The 27,828-nt window shown below is 48.2% G+C and overlaps 1 protein-coding gene across 1 annotated transcript in view; it reads left to right on the plus strand.

Moving 5' to 3' along the window:
* The window catches only part of COL3A1 (collagen type III alpha 1 chain), a 38,151-nt gene extending 10,649 nt beyond the window's left edge, over window positions 1-27,502 (plus strand). Inside the window, exons 5-51 of the mRNA XM_036319803.1 lie at window positions 52-132; window positions 1,883-1,936; window positions 2,389-2,442; window positions 3,278-3,331; window positions 3,965-4,018; window positions 4,186-4,239; window positions 4,848-4,901; window positions 5,332-5,376; window positions 5,508-5,561; window positions 6,028-6,072; window positions 6,663-6,716; window positions 7,251-7,349; window positions 7,855-7,899; window positions 8,050-8,148; window positions 8,346-8,399; window positions 8,508-8,615; window positions 8,802-8,855; window positions 9,641-9,739; window positions 10,033-10,086; window positions 10,196-10,294; window positions 11,374-11,427; window positions 11,511-11,564; window positions 11,883-11,936; window positions 12,495-12,548; window positions 12,876-12,920; window positions 13,486-13,584; window positions 13,671-13,778; window positions 14,013-14,066; window positions 15,615-15,668; window positions 15,757-15,810; window positions 16,493-16,546; window positions 17,632-17,739; window positions 18,147-18,200; window positions 18,470-18,523; window positions 18,701-18,862; window positions 18,949-19,056; window positions 19,975-20,082; window positions 20,706-20,759; window positions 20,845-20,952; window positions 21,423-21,476; window positions 21,820-21,927; window positions 22,201-22,254; window positions 22,349-22,456; window positions 23,450-23,744; window positions 24,555-24,742; window positions 25,253-25,495; window positions 26,368-27,502. Of these exons, the coding sequence (XP_036175696.1) occupies window positions 52-132; window positions 1,883-1,936; window positions 2,389-2,442; window positions 3,278-3,331; window positions 3,965-4,018; window positions 4,186-4,239; window positions 4,848-4,901; window positions 5,332-5,376; window positions 5,508-5,561; window positions 6,028-6,072; window positions 6,663-6,716; window positions 7,251-7,349; window positions 7,855-7,899; window positions 8,050-8,148; window positions 8,346-8,399; window positions 8,508-8,615; window positions 8,802-8,855; window positions 9,641-9,739; window positions 10,033-10,086; window positions 10,196-10,294; window positions 11,374-11,427; window positions 11,511-11,564; window positions 11,883-11,936; window positions 12,495-12,548; window positions 12,876-12,920; window positions 13,486-13,584; window positions 13,671-13,778; window positions 14,013-14,066; window positions 15,615-15,668; window positions 15,757-15,810; window positions 16,493-16,546; window positions 17,632-17,739; window positions 18,147-18,200; window positions 18,470-18,523; window positions 18,701-18,862; window positions 18,949-19,056; window positions 19,975-20,082; window positions 20,706-20,759; window positions 20,845-20,952; window positions 21,423-21,476; window positions 21,820-21,927; window positions 22,201-22,254; window positions 22,349-22,456; window positions 23,450-23,744; window positions 24,555-24,742; window positions 25,253-25,495; window positions 26,368-26,514 (3,951 nt within the window). The 3' untranslated portion in view covers window positions 26,515-27,502. The remainder of the gene's footprint in view (window positions 1-51; window positions 133-1,882; window positions 1,937-2,388; window positions 2,443-3,277; window positions 3,332-3,964; window positions 4,019-4,185; window positions 4,240-4,847; window positions 4,902-5,331; window positions 5,377-5,507; window positions 5,562-6,027; window positions 6,073-6,662; window positions 6,717-7,250; window positions 7,350-7,854; window positions 7,900-8,049; window positions 8,149-8,345; window positions 8,400-8,507; window positions 8,616-8,801; window positions 8,856-9,640; window positions 9,740-10,032; window positions 10,087-10,195; window positions 10,295-11,373; window positions 11,428-11,510; window positions 11,565-11,882; window positions 11,937-12,494; window positions 12,549-12,875; window positions 12,921-13,485; window positions 13,585-13,670; window positions 13,779-14,012; window positions 14,067-15,614; window positions 15,669-15,756; window positions 15,811-16,492; window positions 16,547-17,631; window positions 17,740-18,146; window positions 18,201-18,469; window positions 18,524-18,700; window positions 18,863-18,948; window positions 19,057-19,974; window positions 20,083-20,705; window positions 20,760-20,844; window positions 20,953-21,422; window positions 21,477-21,819; window positions 21,928-22,200; window positions 22,255-22,348; window positions 22,457-23,449; window positions 23,745-24,554; window positions 24,743-25,252; window positions 25,496-26,367) is intronic.
* The last annotated feature ends 326 nt before the right edge of the window (window positions 27,503-27,828 follow it).

Below are 27,828 nucleotides of genomic sequence, written 5' to 3' on the forward strand. Positions count from 1 at the left end.
CCGCAATCTAGATATCAAAATGACTGTATCTGTCTGGTCTTTTTGCTGCAGAACTATTCTCCCCAGTTTGAGTCCTACGATGTCAAGTCCGGAGTAGGAGGAGCGGGTCTCGGAGGCTATCCTGGGCCAGCTGTACGTACAGGGGTTTCTCGGCATTGTAGAGCCTCATTTAGTCTCTGATAAATCTTGAATGGTTGTTCTTCCAGTGATATGATATTTTAGCATCATTGTATAAAGTAGCTTGTTGCCTATGAAGGATGGGGAAGGAGATGGTAGGATAATCACGATCCTCTATCCCTGCTAACTTTTTCCTCACCTTCTCATTTCTGCCCGTTTGCCACTCGTTTCTGTCTTATAGAACCACCTATACCGGGCCCACCTGCTTTCATGCTTAGGTCTCACACTCATATACTCTTCACTTGAACCAAATTGTTACTGCCACTTTCTCTCTCATCTAAGTTGTTCAGAAGCTTCTTTTATTGTCTTTTCATTAATTAAATGCTACTTTCTAGATGACATGTTGGGTGATGAATGTCCAATATCCCAATCTGTCTCAACTCATATCCTGGAATCAAATACAATTATTCACAGGATTCATCAAGCCTTTAAGTTCATCTACCGTAATGATAGCTCCTCACATTGTACCCAAAGGGTTTCTTTCAATGTAAATGACCTAGAGTTTTGAAAGAAGAAAATAGCAAAAAGCATTGAGCTCTGGGCATGTACCCATGATGCACAGTGTCCCATGCAAATGACCCTGATGTAGAGGGCCTATCAGAAGGAGCGACACTAGGTAAGGTGACCATTTCACTGAGCAAAAGGTACATAAGCTAAGACTGGATTCCCAGGGATTATGGCCCACTGTTGCCCAGGTCACTGGTCCCCATATTTGTGACTTCTAAAATGACAAAATTTTAACTAATATATCCAAATGAAGTGGCTAAAGAAAGACCATTAAAATGTACATAAACTACAAAAAGAGACTTTTACAAATCTCTATAGTTACAGAGGCTGTGATTTGTATGTGTATGTCTCTTTCAAAGCCAGGGAATTATATTAACTATGTTAGCACCTGCTCTTACTCAGCCACATTCATATTATGAACCCTAGGTTTAAATCAGATATACAGTTTTTACTTAAAAAAACAAACACTGAAAAGCCACTACTTATTAATATTCCAGAAAAGAAGTCATAAGAGAAAATTTAATGACATACTGTGGCTTTATAAATTTATTAACAGTATTTAAAAATAGCAGGTTATAACACTGAATCTTTTCTAGCTTAATCTACAGTTCTGAAAAAAATGATAAGTCAATTGATTATAACTGTAATTCATCATTGTCCCAAATATGGATGATTCTCAGATGCACATCTCAATCTCCATGTCTACATAACTCAGTGATGCACTGAGAACTTTTGGGGTGATCTACACCATTGATTTAGAAATGAGATTGTGTAGAATGCAGATGATTACTTTTCTACAATGAGTTGGGCTTCCGGGCAGAAAAATAAAAATAAAATGTTCCTTGTACCAGCATCCCAATGTTGAAGGGATTTTTATAGCATTTTGCTGCATTTTTTCCAGATTTTAAATCCCCTTTGGGGGGGTTTCAGGCCAACAAATTATAATATTTATCCATAATTGTTGTTGATTCAGTGGGAATTTCATTTAAAGTGATATTGTTGTAATATCTGTATTGTAAATATAACAAAATTAATCCTATCCATGAAGAGCTATTACATCAGTAGCTATTACTTACTAATTGTTCACATTTTTAAAGATACCGTTATCATCCCAATGCAATGGCGTCTCTCTGAGGCTTGAGGAAAGTGTATTTCAGATGCATTTATTTTGTACTTATTCTTTAAATTTGCATTCCAGGGTCCCCCAGGCCCTCCCGGCCCTCCTGGTGCATCTGGTCATCCTGGCTCCCCTGTAAGTACGGCCACAGTGGTACTTCCTCGTCATGCATGTTCTATAAGTCAAGGTCACACAGACCTTGCCATCACTCAGCCACGCCAGCATGCAGCGTTCCACTGAAGTCAAGAAGTCGCAACCAAGAAACTTTCATTCCTGCAAAGATGTTTAATTCCTTCCCACAAACAAAATATTAGCAATTAAAACTTGGTCAAATCAAACCACATGTTTAATTTGTATGTCATATGACTCAAGTTTGAAACAATTCTGTTTCAGTGGAATTAAGTAGATGAAATGGAATCAATTAAATTGATTCTGATCTGAGAGTTTTTGGCTTCCATCTTTATAAACTGGAACGAAATTTGCTGACCTCACTTAAAAATCTTGAGCACATACTGTCTTCAAATGTAAATTAATCATGTGACGATTAAGTTACTTTAAAAATATTTACACATTATTCTACCCACTAGGGTTCTCCAGGATACCAAGGTCCCCCTGGTGAACCTGGGCAAGCTGGTCCTTCGGTGAGTAATGGTCACATCTACATTTAATAAATTGAGAATTCTGTATAGAAACCACTTTCATTTTCTAAAACTTAACCATAGGTCCCTACAAAGTATAGATTAAGTTTATGCTTTCAACTTACAATAATAAATGGTATTTTTATGATAGTTGAATGGGTTTCACAGACCGTTTGGACTCTTTTAATGGTTTAAATATCTAAGAGACACTGTTTACTCTAGGAGTTCTCTGGCTAATTAGAAATTACAATAATCCACTTACTAGTGCAGATACAAATCTTCTATCTCTTAAACATAGATTTAATCTTCCTATAGCCACTCCTGCATATCTACTCTTCTGATATATGATTTGTAAAACTTGATTTAGTAGAAATAAACATAATCTAATAGGGTTCTCTAGAAAAACATGCTGTGTAAATAAGTAAGGTGACGTTATTTCAAAGTATTTGGAAATAACTATATATTTAAAATTCAATATCTCAAAAATGGAAAATTGTATCAAAATGTATAAATACACACATGTGACATAAAACATAGATGCATGATATTTTTAATTTTCATAAAAAATAAATTTAACAAAGGGGGCTAGAGGAAAGAGGCTCCTACAATAAAGTCAACATTAAAAAATGTTTACTTTTTAAAAATAAGTTGGACAAACAGTAAAACTGGACACAATATAGGTAAAATACTAACTCAATGTGTCATTTTCTTGATAAAAAATACTGAGAGTATTTTCTAAAAGGAGGTTTCTTCCACTAATGCATACAGTATGTAACAATTGATTGACTGTAACAGAAACATCTACAGATTTATTTACTTTTAATTTCCTTATTTTTAGGGCCCTCCAGGACCTCCTGGTGCTATTGGTCCAGTTGGTCCCGCTGGAAAAGATGTAAGTTTTTAAGGACTGAATGGAGATACAGCAAAATTCAACTTGGAATATTCTAAGAAGCATGCACCATAGGCCACAATTTCAGAGAGAAAAACTTTATTCAAAAATAACCTTAGTGACATTTTAGCTCATATTAATCTTTGAATATCGAAGGTTAATAGTATTTGCATAACTACATGTACCACTTGCTAAATTCTAAACAGCAGAACCCCCAAATGTCCATCAAGAAGACTCGCCCAGTGACTGTGTCACTTAATGGGAGGAGAGAGGGGTTTCTTCTCTCTGTCTCTTGCACTGAAGAAACTGCTATCAGTACTTTATGAATTTCAAAACTTATCCGCACCTTTACTATTATGCTGCTCTGTCTTTCCCATTTAATTTCCAATTGCACATTCTTCTCACGGGATTGAGACGGTCATACTACGTCAGTGGTGAGAGGTGCCTGCATTACTCACAGGTGTACACTGAGGTGGGAGAAGCCCTCCTCATTTCTTCTGTTAGGAAAGCTGACCTCAGCGTTACATGCTTAGCACAACCGTTTGCATGCGTTCTTGGTGAGAAAAACGGAGATGAGTCAGTTTGTTCAATGTCCACAGTGTGTTTGTCACTTACACGGCCTCCTCCTCTCCCCAGGGGGAATCTGGAAGACCCGGACGGACCGGAGAGCGAGGACTGCCCGGCCCTCCGGTAAGCCATCAGCGTCCACTGCGTTAACTGGAGTAATCATAAGGCTCTTCACATGAAAGCTGTTATCTAATTACATTGAACTGACCTTGAAAATAGAAGGCATTCCACTGCTGGATTGTGCTTCTCGTTGACGATTCATGAAACTCTCTCCCACTCTTTACCTTTAGGGTATGAAAGGCCCGGCTGGCATGCCCGGATTCCCTGGAATGAAAGGACACAGAGTGAGTAGAGCTTCTCAGTCAATTATCGCTGTTTCATTTGTCCGTGCTACTCGCCTAACCAATATCATCGACTATGTGCCCCGAACGGCCGACTCTAACAGCAAACTAGTGATTTATGCAAAGTAGTGAAGCTAATTTTAAATGTATACCAGACTTGGAAAAGAATAATGTAGTTTTCTTATCACAACTGTCAAAAAACATAAAATATATTGTAATGGTTATGCATATTTATTGTCTTAATCAATATGATTTACAGATAGAATTAAGCAAGTTTATTCTATGCAAAATATTAGATTGAGCCAACTGAGCCAATAATCTACCAACTTACTATAACTAAAATCTATGAAACAGATATTTTCTGTTCTAAAGTTAAGGCAACTTCTAAATTGGACTCAATTATACTTTCTAATTAGTTCAGCTTTTTTTTTTTTACTGTAAAATCAACATCAAATGTCTTCAATCTATTCAAAGGAGTTTTAAATTATTTAAATTAATGTTGAACATATTGTTAGGTGGAAAACTAGCAATCAAAAATCAATGTAAAGTTTTCGAGCATTCTGCATTATTAGCAGATTTTAACATGTTTACTCTTTTTATCCATTTCATAGGGCTTCGATGGACGGAATGGAGAAAAGGGTGAAACGGGTGCTCCTGGACTAAAGGTGAATCCCAGCAAAATCTCACTTTCTTAAGCAGATTCATGTGAACGGTATAGCTACGCTTAAGAATTCTATTGGAGGTTTGGCTTTTTCTGAAATCCACCGGAGTTTTGCATTGTAAGAGCTGTGGGATAGTGAGGAACTGAGATGCCCTGTTAAAGCTTCCAGGAGAGCCGATGACTCGAGCTGTCGAGATTAGAAATGAATGGACATCGCTGAGTAACTAGGGAATTACTTCTATTAAAGCCACACGTTTTTAAAATACAGAAAGTGATATTTCTGGTAAAAAAAAAAAAAAGTGTTACAGAAACTTGATATTGTTAAAATGTATGTTTTTTCCTTGGGTTCCATACAGTTTTTCACAAAATGCTATGTTTGAAAAACTAGACCCGTTCTCCCTGTTGCATGATGGTAACGTGTTGTCTGTTCCCAGGGTGAAAACGGCCTTCCTGGTGAAAACGGAGCGCCGGGGCCCATGGTAATCCTTTCTTACCGGCTTTTCAGTTTCACATCAACCTCCATCCCACCCCGCCCTGCCTTGCTCCCTCTGCCTCTGCTGTTACACTGTCAAGTTCGAAGTATGACCGTCCTTTCCACTTCATTCTGCAGGGTCCCCGAGGGTCTCCTGGGGAGAGAGGCCGGCCCGGACTCCCTGGAGCCGCTGTGAGTACCATAGCCCCAGATCGCTCTCTCACACCCGGAGCCACAGGGTCTCAGGGTCTCAGGGTCTCAGCCAGGGCTCGGTTGCGACAGATGCAGGGAAATGGCTCTCCACACACCTGCACTCAGAGTCGCCCCCGTAGCACCTGAGCCATAACTGCAGGGAAATAGGTGTTTCTTAGTGATTGTCCCTGCTGAGGCTGTTTGAGTGTTAACTTTGCATATGCTATCAAAGCCATTAATTCACATTCAGTTTGTAAAATCACAGACACCAATCATTCTACATTAGATCATTGCTAGATATATATGGGTTTTAACAAGTTGGCTCCAAACTATATCTAATCAGTCAGTAGATGTTAATGTATTTAAGGAAAAGTTAACTCAATTGAGTCAGATTTTTAATCTAAATACTACTGGTCACCAGTGTTTCAGAATCCAGGAGATATTTAAGACAAACTTCTCTTTCTAGGGGGCTCGAGGTAATGATGGTGCTCGAGGAAGTGATGGACAACCGGTAAGTAGCTGGTCACCTGACCCTGACTTGCCTCGGGGAGATGAGATTGTGGGTTGGGGGATATTGGAGTCATAGGGATTGCAGACCCAAACTCAGCATTTTCATAAGCATCGGACCCAAACGGACACTAAACCCCAACGTAAAATCTAGAAACAGTTCATCTAGAAACGCTAAGTTCATTCGTTCTGATGCTCCTCATTGTTAGTACACTCAGCCACTTGCTAACATCTGTACGGTGCTTACAATGTGAGTTAACGGTCAGTATTGGATACGGCAACTAAGACAGATAATAATGTGACCTCTGTTTTCTAAACGAGAGTTCAGGGCTATGGACCCCACACAAAGTCACAGAGTTTGGGGGAGAAGTCAGGAGCGGGGGCGGGGGAGGCCCCAAATCCCCCAACTTCAGAATTCACTCCCATTTTAGCTTGTTGCGTGTTCCTCCACATGCTACTCATCCATAAGGATACCCACCCACCATTTCACGTGCTTACTTGTCTCCTGTGTTGTGTGTGTGCTCACATGTTACTAGTAGCATTAGCTCTTGTTGACTTGCTCAGAGTTCCTGAAACGGTCCTTAATCCTTGCAGGGCCCGCCCGGCCCCCCCGGAACCGCAGGATTCCCCGGTTCCCCCGGTGCTAAGGTAAACGTGCGTCTCCATCGAAGAGAAGGGACAACCTGGAGGCAACCACATCATTGCATCTTGAAAGATTTTTTGTGGCCAAACAGATATCTTCTATCTGAACCGATCTACAAAGCCCTCTTCCTTTTTAAATCTTGGGGGTCGTGGTGCTGCTGGCATACATTTCCGACGCCCACGACGGCTGTGTACTTGGCTGTGCGCTCACCTCCAAGCGTGGTCTCCTTCGTCACTTTGTCCCTTTACCGTTTCTGGATTCCAAGTGTCTTACACCCGGCGCTCCGCCGCCCTCTCATCCTTCTGAGGCCATTTCTCTCTTCCCGGTCGCTTTCTGGGACAGAGAGATAACAGTCACACCCACAGGTCCCATCTTTCTCTGCCTCTACGGTGAAGGGTTCAGAGAGAGAATACGCAGCCGTCCTTTAGCTAGAGTCGGCATCGTCACCGCCCGCAGCCTGAGGGGGGGCGGGGGGGGAAGGAAACTGCTGGGAGATGGGACGTGGCCAGGGAAGCTGACCGCCTCGGGCTCTCCCTCAGGGTGAAGTCGGACCTGCAGGCTCTCCTGGCTCAAACGGCTCCCCCGGACAGAGAGGAGAGCCTGGACCTCAGGGACACGCTGGTGCTCCGGGCCCTGCGGTGCGTACAGCCTGGGCCCGAGGGGGCGGGCGCGCCACTGCTTCACGGAAGCGTGGAGCCCGGTGCTGCTGTCCACGGGGGTGGGGGGACCGTGCTCAGTGCTCTGCCGTGAAGAATGCGGATGTGACTGGCGCTGACCTCGTGCGTGGTGAGGTTTGCCCACTTCTAGAACTGACGGATTCACTGTGTATAGACACAGAGCGAATTTAAAGCTAGTTTTCTGACACTTCAAAGCCTACCCCCCAACTGAATCGCTGATAACAGATTCGGAGAAGAAACCAGACCGAACCTATTCTATCTGCTGATTTAATTATTTAGAACGTGGTTTATCCCAGTGACGGTCACAGTGAGCCTGCGTTTTATGTGCGGGGCTGTACTGGGAGGAATCACCCGATCTCTATAACACACAACACCCACCGCAACACCCACCGCAAGCTTAACGAACAAATCTGTGAACAAGGCTAGCCGGCTATTTGCATTGTTACTAACACGCCTTTCCCTCCAGGGCCCTCCTGGGAACAATGGGAGTCCCGGCGGCAAAGGTGAAATGGTAAGATGGCCCCTCTCCCTCCTCTCACCCCCACTCGGACTACTGGCTCCTCAGTATTTTGCATGAGGAGACAGCTGTGAAGTTGAAGTGAGCTATTCGGGGGAGAAAGTTCAAGTGTGACTAAGACTATTCTTCTGGGCTTGTTTCTAGGGTCCCGCCGGCATTCCTGGGGCTCCTGGCCTGTCCGGAGCCCGGGGTCCCCCAGGCCCGCCCGGTACCAATGGTGTTCCCGGCCAGCGAGGTGCTGCCGTAAGTTCCTCTTCCCTCTGTGCCCTGAAAGGTGTGGCTTTGTTCCCACAACAGGCGCACAGGTGGCAAGCTTTCTGTTCTTGTTGCGCTCCTGCTGCTTTCACCGCATTTTACAAGTGAATGCGTCTGGGGGTGATTTCATTAGTCTATCCCCCCTCCCCCCTCCCCATTTTTAAACCAAGATTCTGTTCCCTTAGGGCGAACCCGGTAAGAATGGTAACAAAGGAGAGCCCGGAGCACGCGGGGAGCGTGTAAGTGCCCCCCCACGGGCGTGGCTGTCGGGGAGAAGAGCACAGCCGGGTGGGAAGGGACAGGCCACCGTGGGCGCCTAACCAGCCCCTGCGGGCCTCCTTCCTCAGGGGGAAGCTGGTGTCCCCGGGCTGCCGGGCACTAAGGGTGAAGACGGCAAGCCTGGTTCGCCTGGAGAGCCTGGTTCCAACGGATCCCCGGGAGCCCCAGGAGAGAGGGTATGTCTTCCACGGGCCCCGCAAATGCAAGGCCTGCGGGGGAGGCCGCCTGGCTCTTCCTCGGGGGGTGCCCCCCCCCATGTTGTCTCGAGGCATTTCCTAGCGGGAGGGCATCCCTATGGCCACTGAGGGTCATGAGATGCTTTCCTGCTTTGGACTGAAATCCTCGCCTCTCACTGTCCCCAGGGCGCGCCCGGATTCCGAGGAGCTGCTGGAGCCAACGGCCTTCCGGGAGAAAAGGTGGGCCCCCCCTTAGTTCCTATTCTCTTAAGTGCATGTAGGCCGCCCCATGACTTCTGCACGGCTCCCCGTTCATTAACACTTCAACGTCTGGCAGAAATGTAACCGTTTCCAAAGCACAGTCATCGCCAGCGGCTCCAACACCCAGCCACCACCTCTCCACCTTCCTGACTCACACAAGCCCCTTCCGCTCTGAGAGCCCTTGAACTTACCTGTCAGGGGGGAACTGCTCACCGCAGCCTCATTGCAAGAATAAGATAAACTAAAATGCTTCAAGGTTCCTTGAAAAACGTTAAAGTGCTATACAAATACGATTTCATGCCAACGAAGATGTTTAGCTCTTATATGCACCGATATACAATGTTAAGTTCACTAGGTGTTGCTTTTAAGCATGTGATATTCATCCAAGTTGCCTTAAAATATTTCCAATGTGAAAATCCGAGCTCGGAGTTAACAGTGGCGTTAAGCTGAGCGAGGCGGCAACGTGCCAGCTCTCTTTACGAGACCAAAGAGCCCTGGTCAGGTGGCTCAGGCGGGGGGAGGCTGCGGCGTTGATCCTTGGTCTGGACATGTATGGGAAGCAATCGATCTATGTTTGTTTCTCTCTCCCCCTTCCTCTCTCTCTAAAACTCCATAAAAACATGTCCCCAGGTGAGGATTAAAAAGAAAAAAGAGCGCCCTGGACAAAGCAGGACCCAATGAAGTTCTCCAGCTGTAGCCTCGGTACCGCCCGTGTCTGGGCGATGCGGCCCGTTTACTCACCTGCTCACTCTTTCGCCACGCAGGGTCCCGCTGGGGAGCGCGGCGGCCCCGGCCCCGCAGGGCCCCGAGGAGCCCCCGGAGAATCTGGCCGAGACGGTGCCCCCGGACCCCCAGGAATGAGGGTGAGGAGGAACCTGCTGTTTCCTACGAAAAATGCACATGGGGAAGGCTCAGAGGGTCTTCCATCAGGCTCCGCCTTTGCTTATAGGCTCACAACAAAAACGCGTTTACAGGAAGGTTAAGCGGATCTAGATTAGGGAGCAGACACGATAGAGCAGCTAACTGAAAGGCTTGGCTGGCAGAAAAATGTGGGCCTCCGGGAGGCTACCTGTACACGCGGGAGTGTGGGCCTCTCGCAGGTGGACGCCTGTGTTTGACACCGCGCTGAAAGCACTCCCTGGCTTTTCCCACCCAGGGGGTGCCCGGGAGCCCAGGAGGACCCGGCGCTGACGGGAAGCCGGGGCCGGCCGTACGTACCTGCTCCCTTCCTGCGCAAGCCCGGGGGACGGCCTGGGTGTGTGCGGTCTGTGTGGGTCATGTGTGTACGGGCCCCTCCTCACGCGCTTTGTTCTCATCAGGGCCCGCCAGGCGCGAGAGGCTCCCCCGGTTCTCCAGGCGGAGCTGGCCCGCGGGGTCAGCCTGGCGTCATGGGCTTCCCTGGCCCGAAAGGCAACGATGTGAGTCCCTGCCTCGGTCTCTCCGGTGACTGTGGGCACTTGGCCTTGCGCTCTCCCTGTGGGGGGGGGGGGGGGGGGGCCAAGATCCTCTCTCCGCTGCAGAGCGCAGAGCGACATTGGAAATCAAAGTGCCTGGCAGAGGGAGTTCAAGTGTCGTTTTGGTCGAGTTCTGGGGACAGAGTGGAAACCTAGTTATAGAAAGTAGTTTTGGGTTGTGACTGTGTGTGTGTGACTGTGTGTGTGTGACTGTGTGTGTGTGAATGTGTGTGTGTGACAGTGTGTGTGACTGTATATGACACTGTGTGTGACTGTGTGTGTGTGACTGTGTGTGTGACTGTGTGTGTGTGACTGTGTGTGTGACTGTGTGTGACTGTGTGTGTGTGACTGTGTGTGTGTGACTGTGTGTGTGTGAATGTGTGTGTGACTGTGTGTGTGTGAATGTGTGTGTGAATGTGTGTGTGTGACTGTGTGTGTGACTGTATATGACACTGTGTGTGACTGTGTGTGTGACTGTGTGTGTGACTGTGTGTGACTGTGTGTGTGTGAATGTGTGTGTGTGACTGTGTGTGTGACTGTGTGTGTGACTGTATATGACACTGTGTGTGACTGTATATGACACTGTGTGTGACTGTGTGAATGTGTGTGGCTGTGTGTGTGGCTGTGAGTGTGTGTGTGAATGTATGTGAGGGTGTGTGTGTGAATGTGTGTGTGTGACTGTGTGTGTGACTGTATATGACACTGTGTGTGACTGTGTGTGTGACTGTGTGTGACTGTGTGTGTGTGAATGTGTGTGTGTGACTGTGTGTGTGACTGTGTGTGTGTGACTGTATATGACACTGTGTGTGACTGTATATGACACTGTGTGTGACTGTGTGAATGTGTGTGGCTGTGTGTGTGGCTGTGAGTGTGTGTGTGAATGTATGTGTGACTGTGTGTGTGAATGTGTGTGTGTGAAGGTGTGTGTGTGAAGGTGTGTGTGTGAAGGTGTGGGGGGTGTGAGAAGCAGGTCAAAACTCTGAGGGAACAGTGTGATGAATGACTTCCTCTTTGGAACTGGTAAACACTGGCCATTTCTTTAGGGGGCTCCCGGCAAAAACGGAGAGCGAGGTGGCCCCGGAGGTCCTGGCGCCCCGGTATGTACTTTCATCCACTTCTCCCACCCCCGCCCTGCAGGCCTTTGCCTCCAACCCCATGACTCTCTCCCTGCTGCTTTCAGGGTCCGGCTGGCAAGGACGGTGCAAGTGGAGCTCCGGGCCCCCCTGGACCGCAGGCAGGTTTCGCACAGCCTGCAGGGGTGGGGGGTGGGCGGGGGAGGGAGGACTTGGGGAACGGCACAGCCTCTGGGCCGGGATCATCATGGTTCATCACGGCAATGACTGTGCCGCTTCCTCAGCTGGCGGCTGGCTGCTGGCACTGAGGAACGTGTGTGTTGCAAGGTCTCCTGCACAGGCACTTGCACAGGCAGCATCTTCCCTCCTTCCACACGGTTCATTTCCAATTAAGCCGTCAGCCTCTGGGGTGAAACCGTGTGTGCTCAGTGGGAAAGGTGTCTCCTGACGGAGGATCTCATCACAGTCTTTTTCCCCAGGGGGCAGCTGGTGACAAAGGAGAGGCAGGACCCCCTGGCCCTCAGGGATTGCCGGTAAGAATGTATTTAACTCGTCATTGGACACCTGCTTTCCATCAAGTACTCTGGTAGCCATTGTCGTTCATTTCTTGTGACACGAATAGAGTATAATTCATCTTAAGCTTAAAATTTGCGGGTCTTGAGTCTTCTACCTTGAAATACAATGATAGACAATGTGACTATACAGGCATACTTCCAATAATTTTTATGTCTAGTCCAGAATGAGTATTACTAATGAAACATTTTTAATATTAATAATGTTAAAATAAGTGAGTTCACATAATTCTATATGTTTATACTTATTTTTTATTAGAACTTAAATTAATAAAGCTAAATCCTTTCATTTTTATAAACATCTCCCTCTATTCTGTAAACAAAAAGGATCGGGCGAGTTGAACACTGTTTTGTAATATGCTTCTCCCACCTCTGTCATTGGCTGTTGAGAGCCATAATTTTTTTGCCTCTAAAAGACCACTGAACCCGAAGTTTAAGACTTTGCAGAAACCCACGAATGAGAGCTTTGGTGCAGGCAGTGCTTGAAGTGATGACACATGCACATCTGATTCCTCCTAGGGCATCCAAGGAGCCAGCGGGCCCCCCGGGGAGAACGGGAAGCCTGGTGAGGCAGTAAGTGGCCTGTCATCTTCTCAAAACCCTGAAGCCAAAAGAACGCACCGCCCTCCTTTATTGCTTATTAAATGTTGCCTTTCCTCACGCCATGTTGTCTGAGTTTTAACGATCAGTTTTGAAATATTCATTAACAAAACAGAGAAAAGTTGTTCTATCGTAACTATGGCATTGTTTGAATTGGAGCCTAAAACAAAAGGAACTAAAGAAAGAGTAGACACCTCGAGGTGACAAACTTGCCCCTGGAGACACGGCCAATGTGTGTCTTGCTTATATGTCGTAACATGCGTTCCGATGGAGCCTCATTGGGGAATGTCCATCTCCTAGGGCCCCAAGGGCGAGGCCGGTGCGCCGGGAGCGCCAGGAGGCAAGGTAAGCGCCCCCCCCCCCCCCGCACCCCATTTGCTTCCTACTGTTTTCAGCACGTGACAGAGCGATTGGCTAGTGGCCTCCTTCTAGTATTTATAGCAAAAAGCTCTTTTCAAGGAGCACAACATTGTAAATGCTTGGGGACACACGTGGGGCCCCTCAAAGCATGGCGAGGGGATTAAACTTGCTGCATCGGCAACACCACATTCTCCGACGGGCATCAATATCCAGAATCCACTGCGGCCTGACATTTCAAAAGAAAAACCTTCCCCGCGCCTGGATTCTCTGTAAAAATCTGCCAATAGAGGAACGTCCAGTTTGCTCGTGAATAAAATGGTTAGGCCCGTTTTCATCAGACCAGGTGTCAACATTTCCTGGGTGGGGCCACCTTTAAGACTTCCGTTCCCACTCAGTGGATCAAATGTCTGTTATAAAAATTCCCAAATTGTTCAAAACTGTAAGTTAAGAACCTAGCGGTCTGCACGGAAATACTACTAGTACAGGGGAGGGTGCAGGTCCCTCTCCGGCACTGGGTCTCCTCACAGGAGTGTTCCATTTCCCACGACAGGGAGACTCGGGAGCCCCTGGTGAGCGTGGGCCTCCTGGAGGGGTAGGTCCCCCCGGACCGAGAGGTGGATCAGGCCCCCCCGGTTCCGACGGAGGCAAGGTAAACGCCACAGCATTCGGGCCCCCGGGCTTCACAGGATGCGCTGCATCTCCTTCTCGTGACTGACGCTTTCTCTTGCGTGTCAGGGCCCGCCCGGCCCCCCTGGGCCGCCCGGTCTTGCTGGCAGCCCTGGCCTGCAAGGGATGCCTGGAGAAAGAGGGGGTCCTGGAGGCGCCGGCCCGAAGGGTGACAAGGTACGGGCTCACCTTCTGTTCATTATGTAACAAAGCAGACTTCGTGGGTAAAAGGGAAACACGGCTGCTGGGAAGCAATCTATTTTCCAAATTCATGTCATCCTTTTATAGCAAGTGGAGGTTGGCTGACCCAGAACACCTGGTATTTACCCAGGCAGCCTGGCGGGGGCTCCTCTCGGGGCAGGTTCCCCCTGAGGACGCTTCCCAGCGCTGACACTGGCTTCTGTTTGGCAGGGGGAGCCAGGCACCGCGGGTGCTGACGGGGCTCCTGGCAAAGACGGCCCCCGGGTGAGTACGCGTCTCGGGGAGAAACGGGCCTTGTCTGTGTCTGATGGACAACAGTCCCCTCCCCGCAACTTCTGTCTGTTCCCCAAACTGTTCCTGATAAGTCAGACCGGACTTCACTACCTTCTGGGCAGTAAGAAGACCTAAACGATGTGATAGTTCAAATTTCTGATTTCTGTCTCTCACTACCCGACAATTCAACCATGACCTGAGTATGGAAAATTCCCCAAAGTGGGAAAAACGTTACAAGCTAAAGTCAGAGTGAGTCACTAAAATGCAAGATAATCAGTCCTGCTTATGAAGGGACTTCTTAATTAAAAACAAAACACATTGCCATTCTGTGGTCAAGCCATACCCTGGCGTACTACTTAGCAATGAAAAGGAATGAACTATGGATGCGCCCAGTGATCTATATAGACCTCCGGGCATCATGCTGAGGGAAGAAAGTCAAGTCAAAAAGGGACATAGTGCATGATTCCATTCACGTCCCATTGACATGGAGGTGCAGGCAGCGTGTGGTTGCCAGGAGTGAGGAATGGGGTGGGGTGCGATGGCTGTCTCTATGGGAGGCAAAGGAGGGAGTCTGAGGGTGACTGTACCATGTATCTTGATTATGGTGATGGTCATGCAAGGCTACATGTGATAAAATTACATAGAGTTACTTACACACACACACACACACACACACACACACACACACACCCCAATGAGTGCACAGAGAAGCCGGAGTAAGCCCTGTGGGTTGTACCAGTGCTGATTTCTTGGTGTTGCTGTTGTACTACAGCTGTGTGAGGCATCACCTCATGGGTGTTGATATTGGCCTACAGCTGTGTGAGGTGTGACACCGTGGGAAGCTGGGAGAAAGGTGCACAGGAGTTTCCTGTATGTTTCTTTTCAACCTTCTGTGAATCTGCAACTATTTAAAAAAATTTCATGTTAGAAAAAATAGACACTATAATCAATTCCATTCCCATTAGCAGACATCTTCTAGATTTAGTCATAGTTACAAGTTAAACATGCTAAATAAACATGAAATCTAAGTCATTACATAGATATATTTACTGTCATTGCTTTAAAAATTCATAAAGGCTTCCCATTTGACAGGCTAGATGGGTAAGCCATCATCTAATTAAAAAAACAACAACTAATATTTCATTTAAAACTTTACCATTTGAAAACATGATATGTGTAACGACACTTTGCATAGTCAGATGACACATTTTGAATTATTAAGCAGTGGAATAAGGCAACATATTTTAATTTTGAAGTTATGACTGTAAGCTCTTACATCTTGTTTACCTACTGCAAAAAAAAAAAGAAAAATCAATAAACTTCTCCTGAATCCTGTAACCCTTTAGAGTCATTCCTTAGAATCTCAGTTTCACTAAGCTCTGAAGTCCTTGTGCATGGAAGAGAATAGCACTCAAGCACTAAAAGAAATCATATGACCTCGTACATTCGCTGGATAATATGTCTATATCTTCCTGTTTGATTAATAGAAAAACTGATGCTTTCCGTCTTCAAAATTAAAAATGTATCTATTTTCTTTAGGGTCCTACTGGTCCCATCGGTCCCCCTGGCCCCGCTGGTATGCCTGGAGATAAGGTAACACTTAACACTATTTAGAAACAACAACTAAATCTCCTAGCTTTTTGGACGATGGGAATATCATTTTTCTTTTCTCTTTTTAAAGGGCGAAGGTGGTACCCCTGGACCTCCGGGCGCAGCTGGTCCTCCTGGAGGCCCTGTGAGTGTGAACAACATTTCAACATCCCCTTTAACCCACACATGCAACAGCGACTGGTAGTTAGCAGGGCTGCCAGCAGCCCTAGGACGCGTGGTGGGAACAGTCCGTGGGAGTCAGACAACACGCAAGAAAGGTCCAAGTGCTGAAGCCCCAAACTCACAAAAGACAACTGTGAATCCTGCCCTCTTTACTAAATAGTTGGGGGGCACAAAAATCGCACGAGTAATATTCGTGGGTAAATGAGCGCTTCCTGACTGACAGAATCTGAGCCCAAGGCTCCATCTAGATCTGAAGTTCTCTGCCTCCAGGGTTTGGGACTCAGGAGAGAAATAGAGTAAATGTTCTTCATTCATTATTGACTGATCGGTTTTTCAACCCATTTACCGTGGGTCTAAATCTGTACATTCTTTAGAGTTATACAATTAGGTGCGTCCAATACATCAGAATTCTCAAGTTATGATTCTTGCAAATGCTCTCACAGTCAGAGGCAGAAGGCATCGATGGTTTGGGTGTTGTTCCCAACTACTTTTGTTCAGAAATGAGACAGTCTCCAGGTGGTGGGCTGCGCCAGTTACCTGTGCACACTTCCTCCTTAAAGGAGAGATAAGATGGTGTAGAGGCTGATTTGTGGTCCCTGTGGGAGGCTGTCTTCCTGGGACTAATAAGGATGCTTTCCCTCCAGGGTGAGAGAGGTGAAAGCGGACCCCCAGGCCCCGCCGGCTTCCCTGGTGCTCCCGTAAGTATGAACATTAGGGATCAAGAACTGTACATCGGTAGCCCCAGGGATCTAAGTCCAGCCCAGGGGAGCTAGTCAGTGATATGGTAATAGGTACGCATGGTGCCAGGTGGGCACTGGACATAGTGGGGAGGCACTGTGTAAAGGCGATGATTCTCCAACTCAGTGGTCCTCAACCTTCCTCATGCTGCGACCCTTTCATACCGTTCCTCATGTTGTGGTGACCCCCAACCATAAAATTATTTTCGTGGCTACTTCATAACTGTAATTTTGCTACTGTTATGAATCGTCATGTAAATATCTGATATGCAGGATGTATTTTCATTGTTACAAGTTGAACATAATGAAAGCATAGTGATTAATCATAAAAACAATATGTAATGATATATGTGTTTTCCAATGGTCTTAGGTGACCCCTGTGAAAGGGTCGTTTGACCCCCAAAGGGGTTGCAACCCACAGGTTGAGAACCGCTGGTCTAACTGCTATGCCCACACCTGACACTAATATAGAATGATATCAAATGTAAACTGTAATTGAAAAAAAACAACCACCATACATGTCCTACAGCCGGAATCTGATCCTGCTGGAAAACGGCAGAAGTATAGCCCTGCCTTAGCCACTCATTCCCTATCCGACCAGGTTACTTCAGCTCCTCCCCCTTCTGACTTGATCGCCCTCCTTACTCTTTAAAAGATGAGGCTAAAGGACTTGCCGGCCTTTGTGCCAGGCCCGGGAGGGAGCAGGTGCCTGCCTCCAGGAGCCCGCTGACCCGTACAAGCCCTTCAGCAGAGGACAGGGCCCTGGAAATGGGCTCTGAGCCCCACCTTCCTCAGAGGCCGCCCCGGTGCCCACTTCCACACGCACGCGGTCCTCGGAGAGACCGTCCCCCGCGTGACACACCGTGGGCACCTTCCTGCTGTCTCGGGGACGGTCTTCCTCCAGGAAAGCATCAGGCTGTCCTCTCAGGACCGTCTTTCCTGACCTTCCTGCGGCCTCCCTCCCCGGATGACTGTTCTGATTGCGAGTCACGATGAGCAGGGCGCCGGGGCCGGTGGCCGCTCACTCGTGTTGTTTCTGGCCACAGGGACAGAACGGTGAGCCTGGCGGGAAAGGAGAGAGAGGCCTTCCTGGCGAGAGAGGCGAGGGCGGGCCCCCCGGGGCCGCAGGACCCCCCGGGGGAGCTGGACCTCCGGTAAGTCTTCTCTCCCCTTCTCTGAAGCTTCTGGCGGGACTTACTCTGTCAGCCTGAGTGCTTTTCATGGTGACAGGAGCAGTCTCCATAGCAACATAGTTCTGAGTTCGAAGCTTGGTCCAACAGTCTAAATGTCATCTCAACTAACACTTCGTAGAGTTTTGCTTTGTTGTTGGCGGGGAGAGGTTCTTATTTCCATGGTAGGGTTTTCCCCTAGTTTTACTGAAATGTCATCGCCATAGAACGTTGTATGAGTCTCAGGTGCATGACAGCATGGTTGGACTTGTGTGTCAATTGCAAAGTGATGACCACAACACAGAGTTACTGGTTGGCAGGGGCTTAAGGCTTTGCCAAGCATGTGACGTGGTGCCCTTCTTACGCATCATTCTCACCTCCGTTCCACACAGGGCCCCACTGGTCCCCAAGGTGTCAAAGGTGATCGCGGCAGCCCTGGCGGTCCGGTGAGTGTGCCCCTCTGAACTGTCATTGCAAAGCACCCCTTAGCGCCAGTCTGTCTACAGACTGCTTTGAGAGCACTAGGTCCCCACCTAGAGTATAAAGACCATGGTCGCTTACTCACATATGAGTCACATGTAAATTCCAAGAGGAAACCAAACCATAGTGGTCAGAGTAGAAGGCGGCCCCCACCCCAATGCTTGTACTTTATCCGTGTGTGTAGTGCCTAAGTGTTCGTTCTGCCTCCCTTCTGAAACGCGCTGTCCTCCCGCAGGGCGCTGCTGGCTTCCCCGGCGGCCGCGGACTCCCGGGCCCTCCTGGCAACAACGTAAGTGCTTCCCAACGGCTTTCCTCACCGCCCCACGGGAACTCACAGACGATGAGAAACCCCCTCGCTCATGGCTTTGAACCAAGTCCCATAGAAAGTGATTGGAATTCGGGTGGAAGAGGGAAGAATCTTTAACGTTTTCATTGTAAAATACTCAAATGTTGGACCTGTTTGTAGGGTAACCCAGGCCCCCCAGGCGTCAGTGGTGCTCCAGGCAAGGACGGCCCCCCGGGCCCCCCCGGGAGCAATGGCAGCCCCGGCAGCCCCGGGATTTCCGGACCTAAAGGTGACGCTGGCCCGCCCGGCGAGAAGGGATCCCCCGGGTCCCAGGGCCCCCCGGTGAGTAGTGTTGCTCTGTCATCACTAACGCCGTGAGGAAACGTACCCACGTGAAGGAGACTGAGGTTTCGCTGTCTGCCCCGCAGGGCGCCCCGGGCCCACTCGGACTGGCAGGGATCACCGGCGCGCGGGGGCTGGCGGGGCCCCAGGGCATGCCCGGGCCCAGGGGCAGTCCTGGCCCGCAAGGCGTTAAGGTGAGTGTCGTCTTCGCATCGCTCGCCCCTGGTGTTTCCGGCAGCCTCGGGGGTCGCTTAGCCACAGCGTGGCCAGAACGAGCAGGCTTTCCTGTAACAGATGAAAGTTCCTGATCTTTTCCCACCTGGGGGAGCGTGCATTTGTTAAAGGCTCCAGAGTGCAAAGCAGTGCACACCACAGGCCAGCTTGGAGCGCACACGCAGGGTGGAGGGCACAGAATAAGATGTTTTTCCTACCATCTCAATTGCCTCTGTTGGGAAATTTGTGAGCATCCTTCAGTTTATTGACTGTGAGTCTGAAGGGAGACATAATGTCAGCGTACGGACCTGTGAAAGCCTTTTACTGACAGCAATTATTCATCGCTTTGCACTCCTGACTGGCTTTCACTAATATTGCTTGGATAGCTTAGTGGTTAGCATCTTAAATATTCATTTAGGAAATGGGGCAATCCAGTTCTGTTTTATGAAGGCGCATATTTCGATACTTCAAGCACCTCTTTAATCTTAAAGGTCATATGATATTGTAACACAGTCTGTGTGCGACGTATACGGACGCAGGTAGCAGGTGTACAGTCTGTAGGTGGAGCCAGACGTTCAACGTCACTTCAGGGTCATGGTCGCCATCAGCCCATCGCTTCGCGATGGCGCATCCTTATATTTTCCTCAGAATGGCCACGTCTGTGTCTGCATCTCCTGTTGGGCTGGCTTCTGAGTCTGACAACCTGTGTCCTGTGTCCCGCTCAGCCCTCGGTGCCCAGAGCCCCTGGAGAAGTTAGGAAGCGCAGGAAGCTTGCTTCTCCAAAGCTTTTCCCGGTGGAGACCCTGTTAGGAACCAATTCAACAGAAGTGGATTTAAACTTCGAACATGATATTCACTTAATCCTTAGGTTGAAAACATGTCCGGTATGTTTCTCGCAGGGTGAAGCGGGGAAGCCGGGACCCAGCGGTCACAACGGAGAACGTGGGCCGCCTGGGCCCCAGGGCCTGCCCGGCCTGGCGGGGACGGCGGGCGAGCCTGGGCGCGATGTGAGTACCGGGTCCCCGGAAACAGCCAACCAGCCAGGTGGTCCTGGGTAACTTACTGAAGCCAGAGTCCCAGGGACCTTCAGGGCGAGGAGTGTGAATATGGCCGAGTTTCCGTTACAACTCAGAATAGCCTCGAAGGTCCATGTCCATTGATATGACTCAATGAGTGACCGTTCACGGGGAAGAATATGACCTCTGGGTAAATAAAGAAACGCGTTGGGGCGGGGACACCCTAAGCTGCAACATTCCTTCGGGTGGACCTGTCCTCCGTGTTTTCCGTGATTAGTTTTTCCTTTAATTGCAGATTCCCATGATCAGCTTAAAGTACTGTTTGTCCCGCTTTTATGTGTCATCTCTCCCTGAAGGGTTCCTATTGGAGACTTTCTCCCTAATCACGTCTCCCTGTCTCACCCCAGGAAATTTCACCCACAGACACACTGCCCTCCGGCACGTCAGCTCGGCAGGGCCACGCCCCCTGCAACAGCCACGATGTTTTACTCCCAAGAGCCAACTCCCACCCTCTCTAGGAGGACAGTGCTCCCCGAGAGACGTGGCGTCGGTGGCGCTGGAGTGGTTCCAAAGAGGTGCATTTCACTCTCCGTTCCTGTTGTCTCTTTCCGCAGGGAAACCCTGGATCCGATGGGCTCCCGGGCCGCGATGGAACTCCTGGGACCAAGGTATAGCAAGCGCACGGACAGCAGGCGCATGCAATTAGAGCTGGCTGCCGGCCACACTGATTCTGAATCTGGAATTTCCCCACAGGGAGATCGTGGTGAAAACGGCTCTCCAGGCGCCCCTGGCTCCCCGGGACACCCCGGCCCGCCCGGTCCCGTGGGTCCAGCAGGAAAGAGTGGTGACAGAGGAGAACCTGTGAGTCTTACTACGCACCATCTCTCTTCACTTGTCTGTTTTCCTCCAGAGAGAGGCTAGTAGGCAGCAGACAGAATGTCACACCTGCCAACCAAAAGACCCACCATCACTCGCTGTGCAGTTTTTACGCGCGTCATTCCGTAGGCAACGGCGGTCGTAAGGCCACAGGAGAAGTCTCTGGCGGTAGTCAGTGACGAGTTCATTACTAAAATTCAAAATGGCACTAATCAGACCAAGTGTGCACTTACCAGGTAAACGTAAGGCTGGGTTAATAGGACGTTCTCAGCTTTCTGTTTAGACCCCCTGGTAAAGATACAAACAGGGGAAGGAGATTGAAGGAGGACATGATACTAACTTTCAATAACAGTAAGCATAGTTATTCCTGCAGAATGCAATTAACTTTGAAATCAAACAAAACTATATCACGGATTGACTAATTCCGTGTGTTCCTGTGTTTCCTTTTATTTCAGGGCCCTTCTGGCCCTACTGGTGCCCCAGGTCCTGCTGGTGTCCGCGGTCCTGCTGTAAGTCGTGTTCTTTTCCTAACTTCCTCTATCGAGGGAAAGTTCTCTCTTCTGGCATGTTCGGGGAAAGGGATGACAAACCACAGAACTATGGGACAGAGGTTCAACTTCCCCTCAATGATGCAGAAAGCAATCCCAGACCCCAAAGTTCCTCAGGGCCAAGGATATACACATCAATTACTGGGGTCTCATGCAATTATCAGTCCCAAATCCCATCAGTGTGTGGATGGGATGTCTAAGAGAATGCCAGAATGTAAGAGAATTTAATTGGTGTAAATTCTAGCGTGTTTTCCCAGTGAGTATGTGTGAATAGAGCCTTGACTGGACATGTGTTTTTGTAAAGGGTCCCCAAGGCCCCCGTGGCGACAAAGGTGAAACAGGTGAACGTGGTTCTAATGGCATCAAAGGACATCGAGGATTCCCCGGCAACCCCGGTGCCCCCGGCTCTCCAGTAAGTGCGTCGTTTTGTGAGAAAAGCCCCTTCAATGCGCTTTAACTGATGGGCTAGGCAAGTGTTATGCATTGAGAGCGGAAAATGTTCATTTCTGAATGTATATGCCCGACGGGTTGGGAAATGGATTCAGGGACGCATTGGAACTGGGGAGACTGAAGGGAAGGAGATCATGTTTATCACGATCCCTGTCTTTCTTGATCGGATCTGGCATGTGTGGTCTCCTAACCTTTTTAAAGTCTTCACTCCTATCCACCCTGCCTCTCCCCCCAGGGCCCTGCTGGTCACCAAGGGGCAGTCGGGAGCCCAGGGCCCGCCGGCCCCAGAGTAAGTACCGCAGGGAGAGCGGGAAGGTGCATGTCGTCGCCCTGTTGGCGCGGAAGGAAGGTCCTAGCACTGTGACATCATGACCCTGTTTTAGGGACCCGTTGGACCTAGTGGGCCCGCCGGCAAAGACGGGACCAGTGGACATCCAGGGCCCATCGGACCACCAGGGCCTCGAGGGAACAGAGGTGAAAGAGGATCCGAGGTGAGACATCCTCAGAGACGCACGCATTCAACTTGCTCGCACCTTCACATGTTCAGAAACACTTTGCAATATTCTGAAACCAGAGTTCAACAGTACACAGTCACCCGACTTGATTTAGAAAATGCGCAATGACTTGACGGCATTCTCCACCACATTGAGACTCCATCACACTGCATCGAGGAGAAAGCCTTTTACAGTTTGATCAGTTCCCAGGTGTAACCTAATAGAGACCTAAGCCCGTCCGCCTGTGCTCTCTGCCACTGGAGCCTCACAACCATGACGAACACACGAGCTGCAAATGCAGGGTGGGCAAGCGTGGGCTTGCGGCGGTTCCCAGGGGAAAGGACGCGCGGTTATGATAACGACAGTGGTTTTACTAGCTCCGCGTTCCATGTGCTCACACTGTAAACATACCTTTGCCGCCCCCGTGTGTCGTACATTCTAGTTCTCCGATAGCTTCCGGGATTTCTGTTTTGCTACTGATACCTTCCTTCCTAATACCTTTCCATCCTATACCTTTGGGGTCAGTGGAATACAGACTATTCCCCCCACAAGGCACACATGTGGCAAATAAAAGGCAAGTAAGTGATCGGCCCACAGACACAAAGTTAATGACAAACCTGGGCTCAGGATTCTAATGCTGGCGTGACACAGGAGGGGACTGACATGGGAGGGGACTGACACGGGAGGGACTGACACGGGAGACACCCGGTCCGCATTAGCCTTGCTCACGTCACGCACCCAGAAGGAGCCTCCTGGAGTGAAACTCATGCTCCAGCACCACCGCCTCTCACACAGCAGAACAACACCTTTCCTGAGAGCGAATCAGAATCATGATAAGTTTGCCACCACTGGGTCACGTCGCCCTTTGCTGAAGTCATGATGATGTCTCAAGGCGTCCATGGTCTTTAGTCGCATTTCTGGGGCTTCACATGTTTTCTCATGGAGACCAAACAAGCACAGCTCAGTGATGGACGTTCCTCCCTTCCCCAGGGCTCCCCCGGCCACCCCGGCCAGCCAGGCCCGCCTGGACCCCCCGGCGCGCCCGGGCCCTGCTGTGGCGGGGGCGCGGTGGCCATCTCCGGCGGCGGAGGGGAGAAGGCAGGAGGGTTTGCCCCCTATTACGGAGATGAACCACTGGATTTCAAAATCAACACCGAGGAGATTATGACTTCCCTCAAGTCAGTCAGCGGACAAGTGGAAAACCTCATCAGCCCTGACGGGTCTCGCAAAAACCCGGCCCGGAACTGCCGAGACCTGAAGTTCTGCCACCCGGAGCTCCAGAGCGGTAGGTGGGGCCTCGGCCGGGGACATAGGGAAGGGGAACCTGCCGCGGGCGGGGGGGGGGGGGGGGGGGGGGCGGGGGCTGCTGGTAGAGCAGAAACGGGCTTCCAGACGTTGGCTGAAGGGAACCCCTTGACACGGAGAAGAAAGCATGAACTCAAAGTGTAACATGAACTACTTCAAAGGACCCCGAGTAGGACCATTTAAAGACAGTTCCGCAGAAAGTGTAACACAAATCAGTTTGGTATGTTTATGCACATCATCACAGGCCCGTTTGAGTGACAAAGCAATGGTTATCACTGTAATTTGATGCAGACAAAGTTTGCAATCTAATTGTTGAAATAATGCAATTTAATTTTTGTAATAAGTCAAAAATTAATAATTTGACTTAATTTTTCAATAATTTGATTTATTTAAAAAATCCAAATGAAAAATTCCAGAATATTACATGGAATTTCATATTGCAATAGTATAAGGTTTTGCCTATATTGGTTTAATTCTTTCTGAAAGACACCATTACTTCAAGCTCTTATCTACCTTGACATGGAACACCGCCTTGGTGTCACTTCAGGAAATGACTTGACATAGAGGACAGTCGACCATGGGGACTTTGGGTTTAGGCTTACGGCATAGATCTGGATTAGACAAAGAGCGTACGTCACGCTATACTATAAATGTAAGTACATACAATGCAAACCCAGTAGCAGTCAACATTCCGAATGTCTTACCAGGCAAACACACAACATCACTCTGGTCCAAATCTCAGTACTGGATTCTATAACCAAGTTCCATTGTCCTGTTTGGTGACTATTAGGAGAATATTGGGTTGACCCTAACCAAGGCTGCAAGATGGACGCCATTAAAGTGTTCTGCAACATGGAGACGGGGGAGACCTGCATCAGCGCCAGTCCTCAGAGCGCCCCCCGCAAGCGCTGGTGGACAGACTCCGGCGCTGAGAAGAAGCACGTCTGGTTCGGGGAAACCATGGATGGGGGCTTCCAGGTGAGAGGGGCTCCCGGTCTCATCTGACACTAAGTCACCCTTACCTGCCGGCCGGCCTGGGTCCTGCTATCTGTTCACCACAAAGCACGGTTAGTTAATAAACAGAAGAGCCCAACTGACTATACATTCAGGAGGCCACTTCTAACCCTTGTGTGACTTCTCTCTTAAGAGCTAAGCTACCATGAAGAACGCCACCACCTTTTAACTCCCCAGACAGTTCCTACTCTGACATTTTATGTTGTACATGTAGCAAACACGTGTTCACACGGTGACAGATGGTTACAGCCTTCTCTCAGCGATCACATTGCAAGTCATATACATGTAGAGTCCCTATGTTGTACATCTGGAATCACATCATACAGTACATCAACGATGCTTTAAGAAAAGTTCACATATAAAATATTCTTAACAAAATATATGAACAACCTACATTACAATAGCCAAACTACGAGCGTGAGTCCCTCTGTTGCACCTGAAACATTTGACCTGTTGGCTGTGCTCCCCCCGCAGTTCAGCTACGGCAACGCTGAGCTCCCCGAGGACGTCCTGGATGTGCAGCTCGCCTTCCTCCGCCTGCTCTCCAGCCGGGCCTCCCAGAACATCACGTACCACTGCAAGAACAGCATCGCGTACATGGACCACGCCAGCGGGAACGTGAAGAAAGCCCTGAAGCTGATGGGCTCCAATGAAGGCGAATTCAAGGCGGAGGGGAACAGCAAGTTCACATACACAGTCCTGGAGGATGGCTGCACGGTGAGTGTGGCCTTCCCCTCAGCCCGGGCCACCCTGAGCTCAGCAGCTCTAGCTGAACCTCACTAACTATTTAGAAACGACATCAAAACAATGAGGGCGAACACGAGAAGGAAGGCGTTTGGGGTTAGTTATATAGAGCCTACTGAGTTGCTGCAGGAAATGCTCAATACCACGAAAAATAAATACGTTTTTCTCGGCCGCTAGGTAAAAAGCAGTTGCAGTGAAAGCAATTGAAACTTAAATCCATAATATAAATGTTATCAGATCATCTGGTTACTACGCACTCTGCCTAATACAGAAAAAGGTGTGCTGTGTCACAGTGTGCCTGTGACACCAGCAACGGCCTCCTATGTCTCATGGCTGCCATGTCTCTTGGCTGCATCGTTTCTCTTGTGCTTGACGTAATCTCATGTTGTTTTGTACAGTAACACACTCTACAGGCTTGCAGCCTGGGAGCCACAGGCTAGACCAGCTGTGGGCAAACTACGGCCCGCGGGCCGGATCCGGCCCGTTTGAAATGAATAAAACTAAAAAAAAAAAGACCGTACCCTTTTATGTAATGATGTTTACTTTGAATTTATATTAGTTCACACAAACACTCCATCCATGCTTTTGTTCCGGCCCTCCGGTCCAGTTTAAGAACCCATTGTGGCCCTTGAGTCAAAAAGTTTGCCCCCTCCGGGCTAGACCATCCAGCTTCGGTGTGTGGGAGGAGCAGGCTGTCCCACCGAGGTCTGTGCAAATGTGCTCTATGTTGTTCATATAACGAAATCGCCTAAAGGCACACGTCTGAGCAGGGCCGCCTTCGGGAAGCAGCGTCTGAACGGAACCGTGATGTCATGGTCACTTACCTGTTCTTGCTCTTTTTACAGAAACACACCGGCGAGTGGGGCAAAACGGTCTTCGAATATCGAACACGCAAGGCGGTGAGACTCCCTATTGTGGACTTCGCGCCCTATGATGTTGGCGGTCCCGATCAAGAATTCGGTGTGGACATTGGCCCTGTTTGCTTTCTATAAGCCAAACTCTGTCTAAAATCCCAGCCAAAAACCTCACACTCCATATGTGTTCCTCTTGTTCTAATCTTGTCAACCAGTACAAGTGGCCAACTAAATTCCAGTTATTTATTTCCAAAATTTTTGGAAAAAGTATAATTTGACAAAGAAGGATAGTTTTTTGTGTTTTTTTTTTGCTGTTTCACCAAATACAGTTCAAATGCCTTTTGTTCTATTTTTTTAAAAATTTCAATTTCAAAATGTCTCAATGGTGCTATAATAAATAAACTTCAACACTCATACAATCACACTGAGTTACTTCTTTGAATCCAACCCATGTGCAGAGCAATGACTATGCTTATAATTCAAGAACAACCATTCTTTCTGAAATATTCAGACATACAATTTGAAAAGACCTCCCTGTTTTAACTACCTCAGCCTGGTCAGAAACACGGATGAAGTCTCTAAGTCCCAGAAGATGAAAAAAAAAATGTATAAGTTGGTAAAATTTATGAATTGCATTGATTTATTTTCTAAAATATTTGTTTTTTAAAAATGTAGCGTGTAGTGCAAAAATTTAAAAAAATATTTTTTTAAGATTCACCATTATTTTAATCTTGGATATCAGCTGCTTTTAAAGGTGCTTTCCTCCTCCCCCGTCATTGCTAGCATGATCAAGATGACCAATATTTGGGGAGACTTTGAAGACCCATGTTATGGTGCTAACGTACTTTCACTTTTAAAACTCTAGGCCAGAACTGTTGCCTTTCATTCCAAATACTGAATGCACACCATCTGTGCAGGTCTCCTGTCCAACAAGGTTGATTGGCATGTCACTGTAGAGGACTATCCCTTCATCGTGTAAAAGTCAACAACAACAACAACACACAAATTATGGGGCTGATGTGCCACAATAACACAGGGAATGTGTTGAAATTTCACTTTGTAAGCTTGTATGTGGTTGTTGATCATTTTTTCTTACAGACACCCATAATAAAATATCATAATGAAACATTCCTCGTTTTTGTCACTTTTCATAGACTTAGCACATGCATGTTTACACGCAGGATCTTTAGTGATTTCCTCAAAAAACAAGAATATTGAAACCTCACTCTATAGCCCAGTGATGGCGAACCTTTTGAGCTCGGCGTGCCAGCATTTTGAAAAACCCTAACTTAACTCTGGTGCCGTGTCACATATAGAAATTTTTTGATATTTGCAACGATAGTAAAACAAAGACGTATATTTTTGATATTTATTTTATATATTTAAATGCCATTGAAGAAAGAAAAATCAACCAAAAAAATGAGTTCACGTGTCACCTCTGACACGCGTGTC

This window comes from Myotis myotis, unplaced genomic scaffold, assembly GCF_014108235.1.
Source record: "Myotis myotis isolate mMyoMyo1 unplaced genomic scaffold, mMyoMyo1.p scaffold_m19_p_8, whole genome shotgun sequence".
Lineage (NCBI taxonomy): Eukaryota > Metazoa > Chordata > Mammalia > Chiroptera > Vespertilionidae > Myotis > Myotis myotis.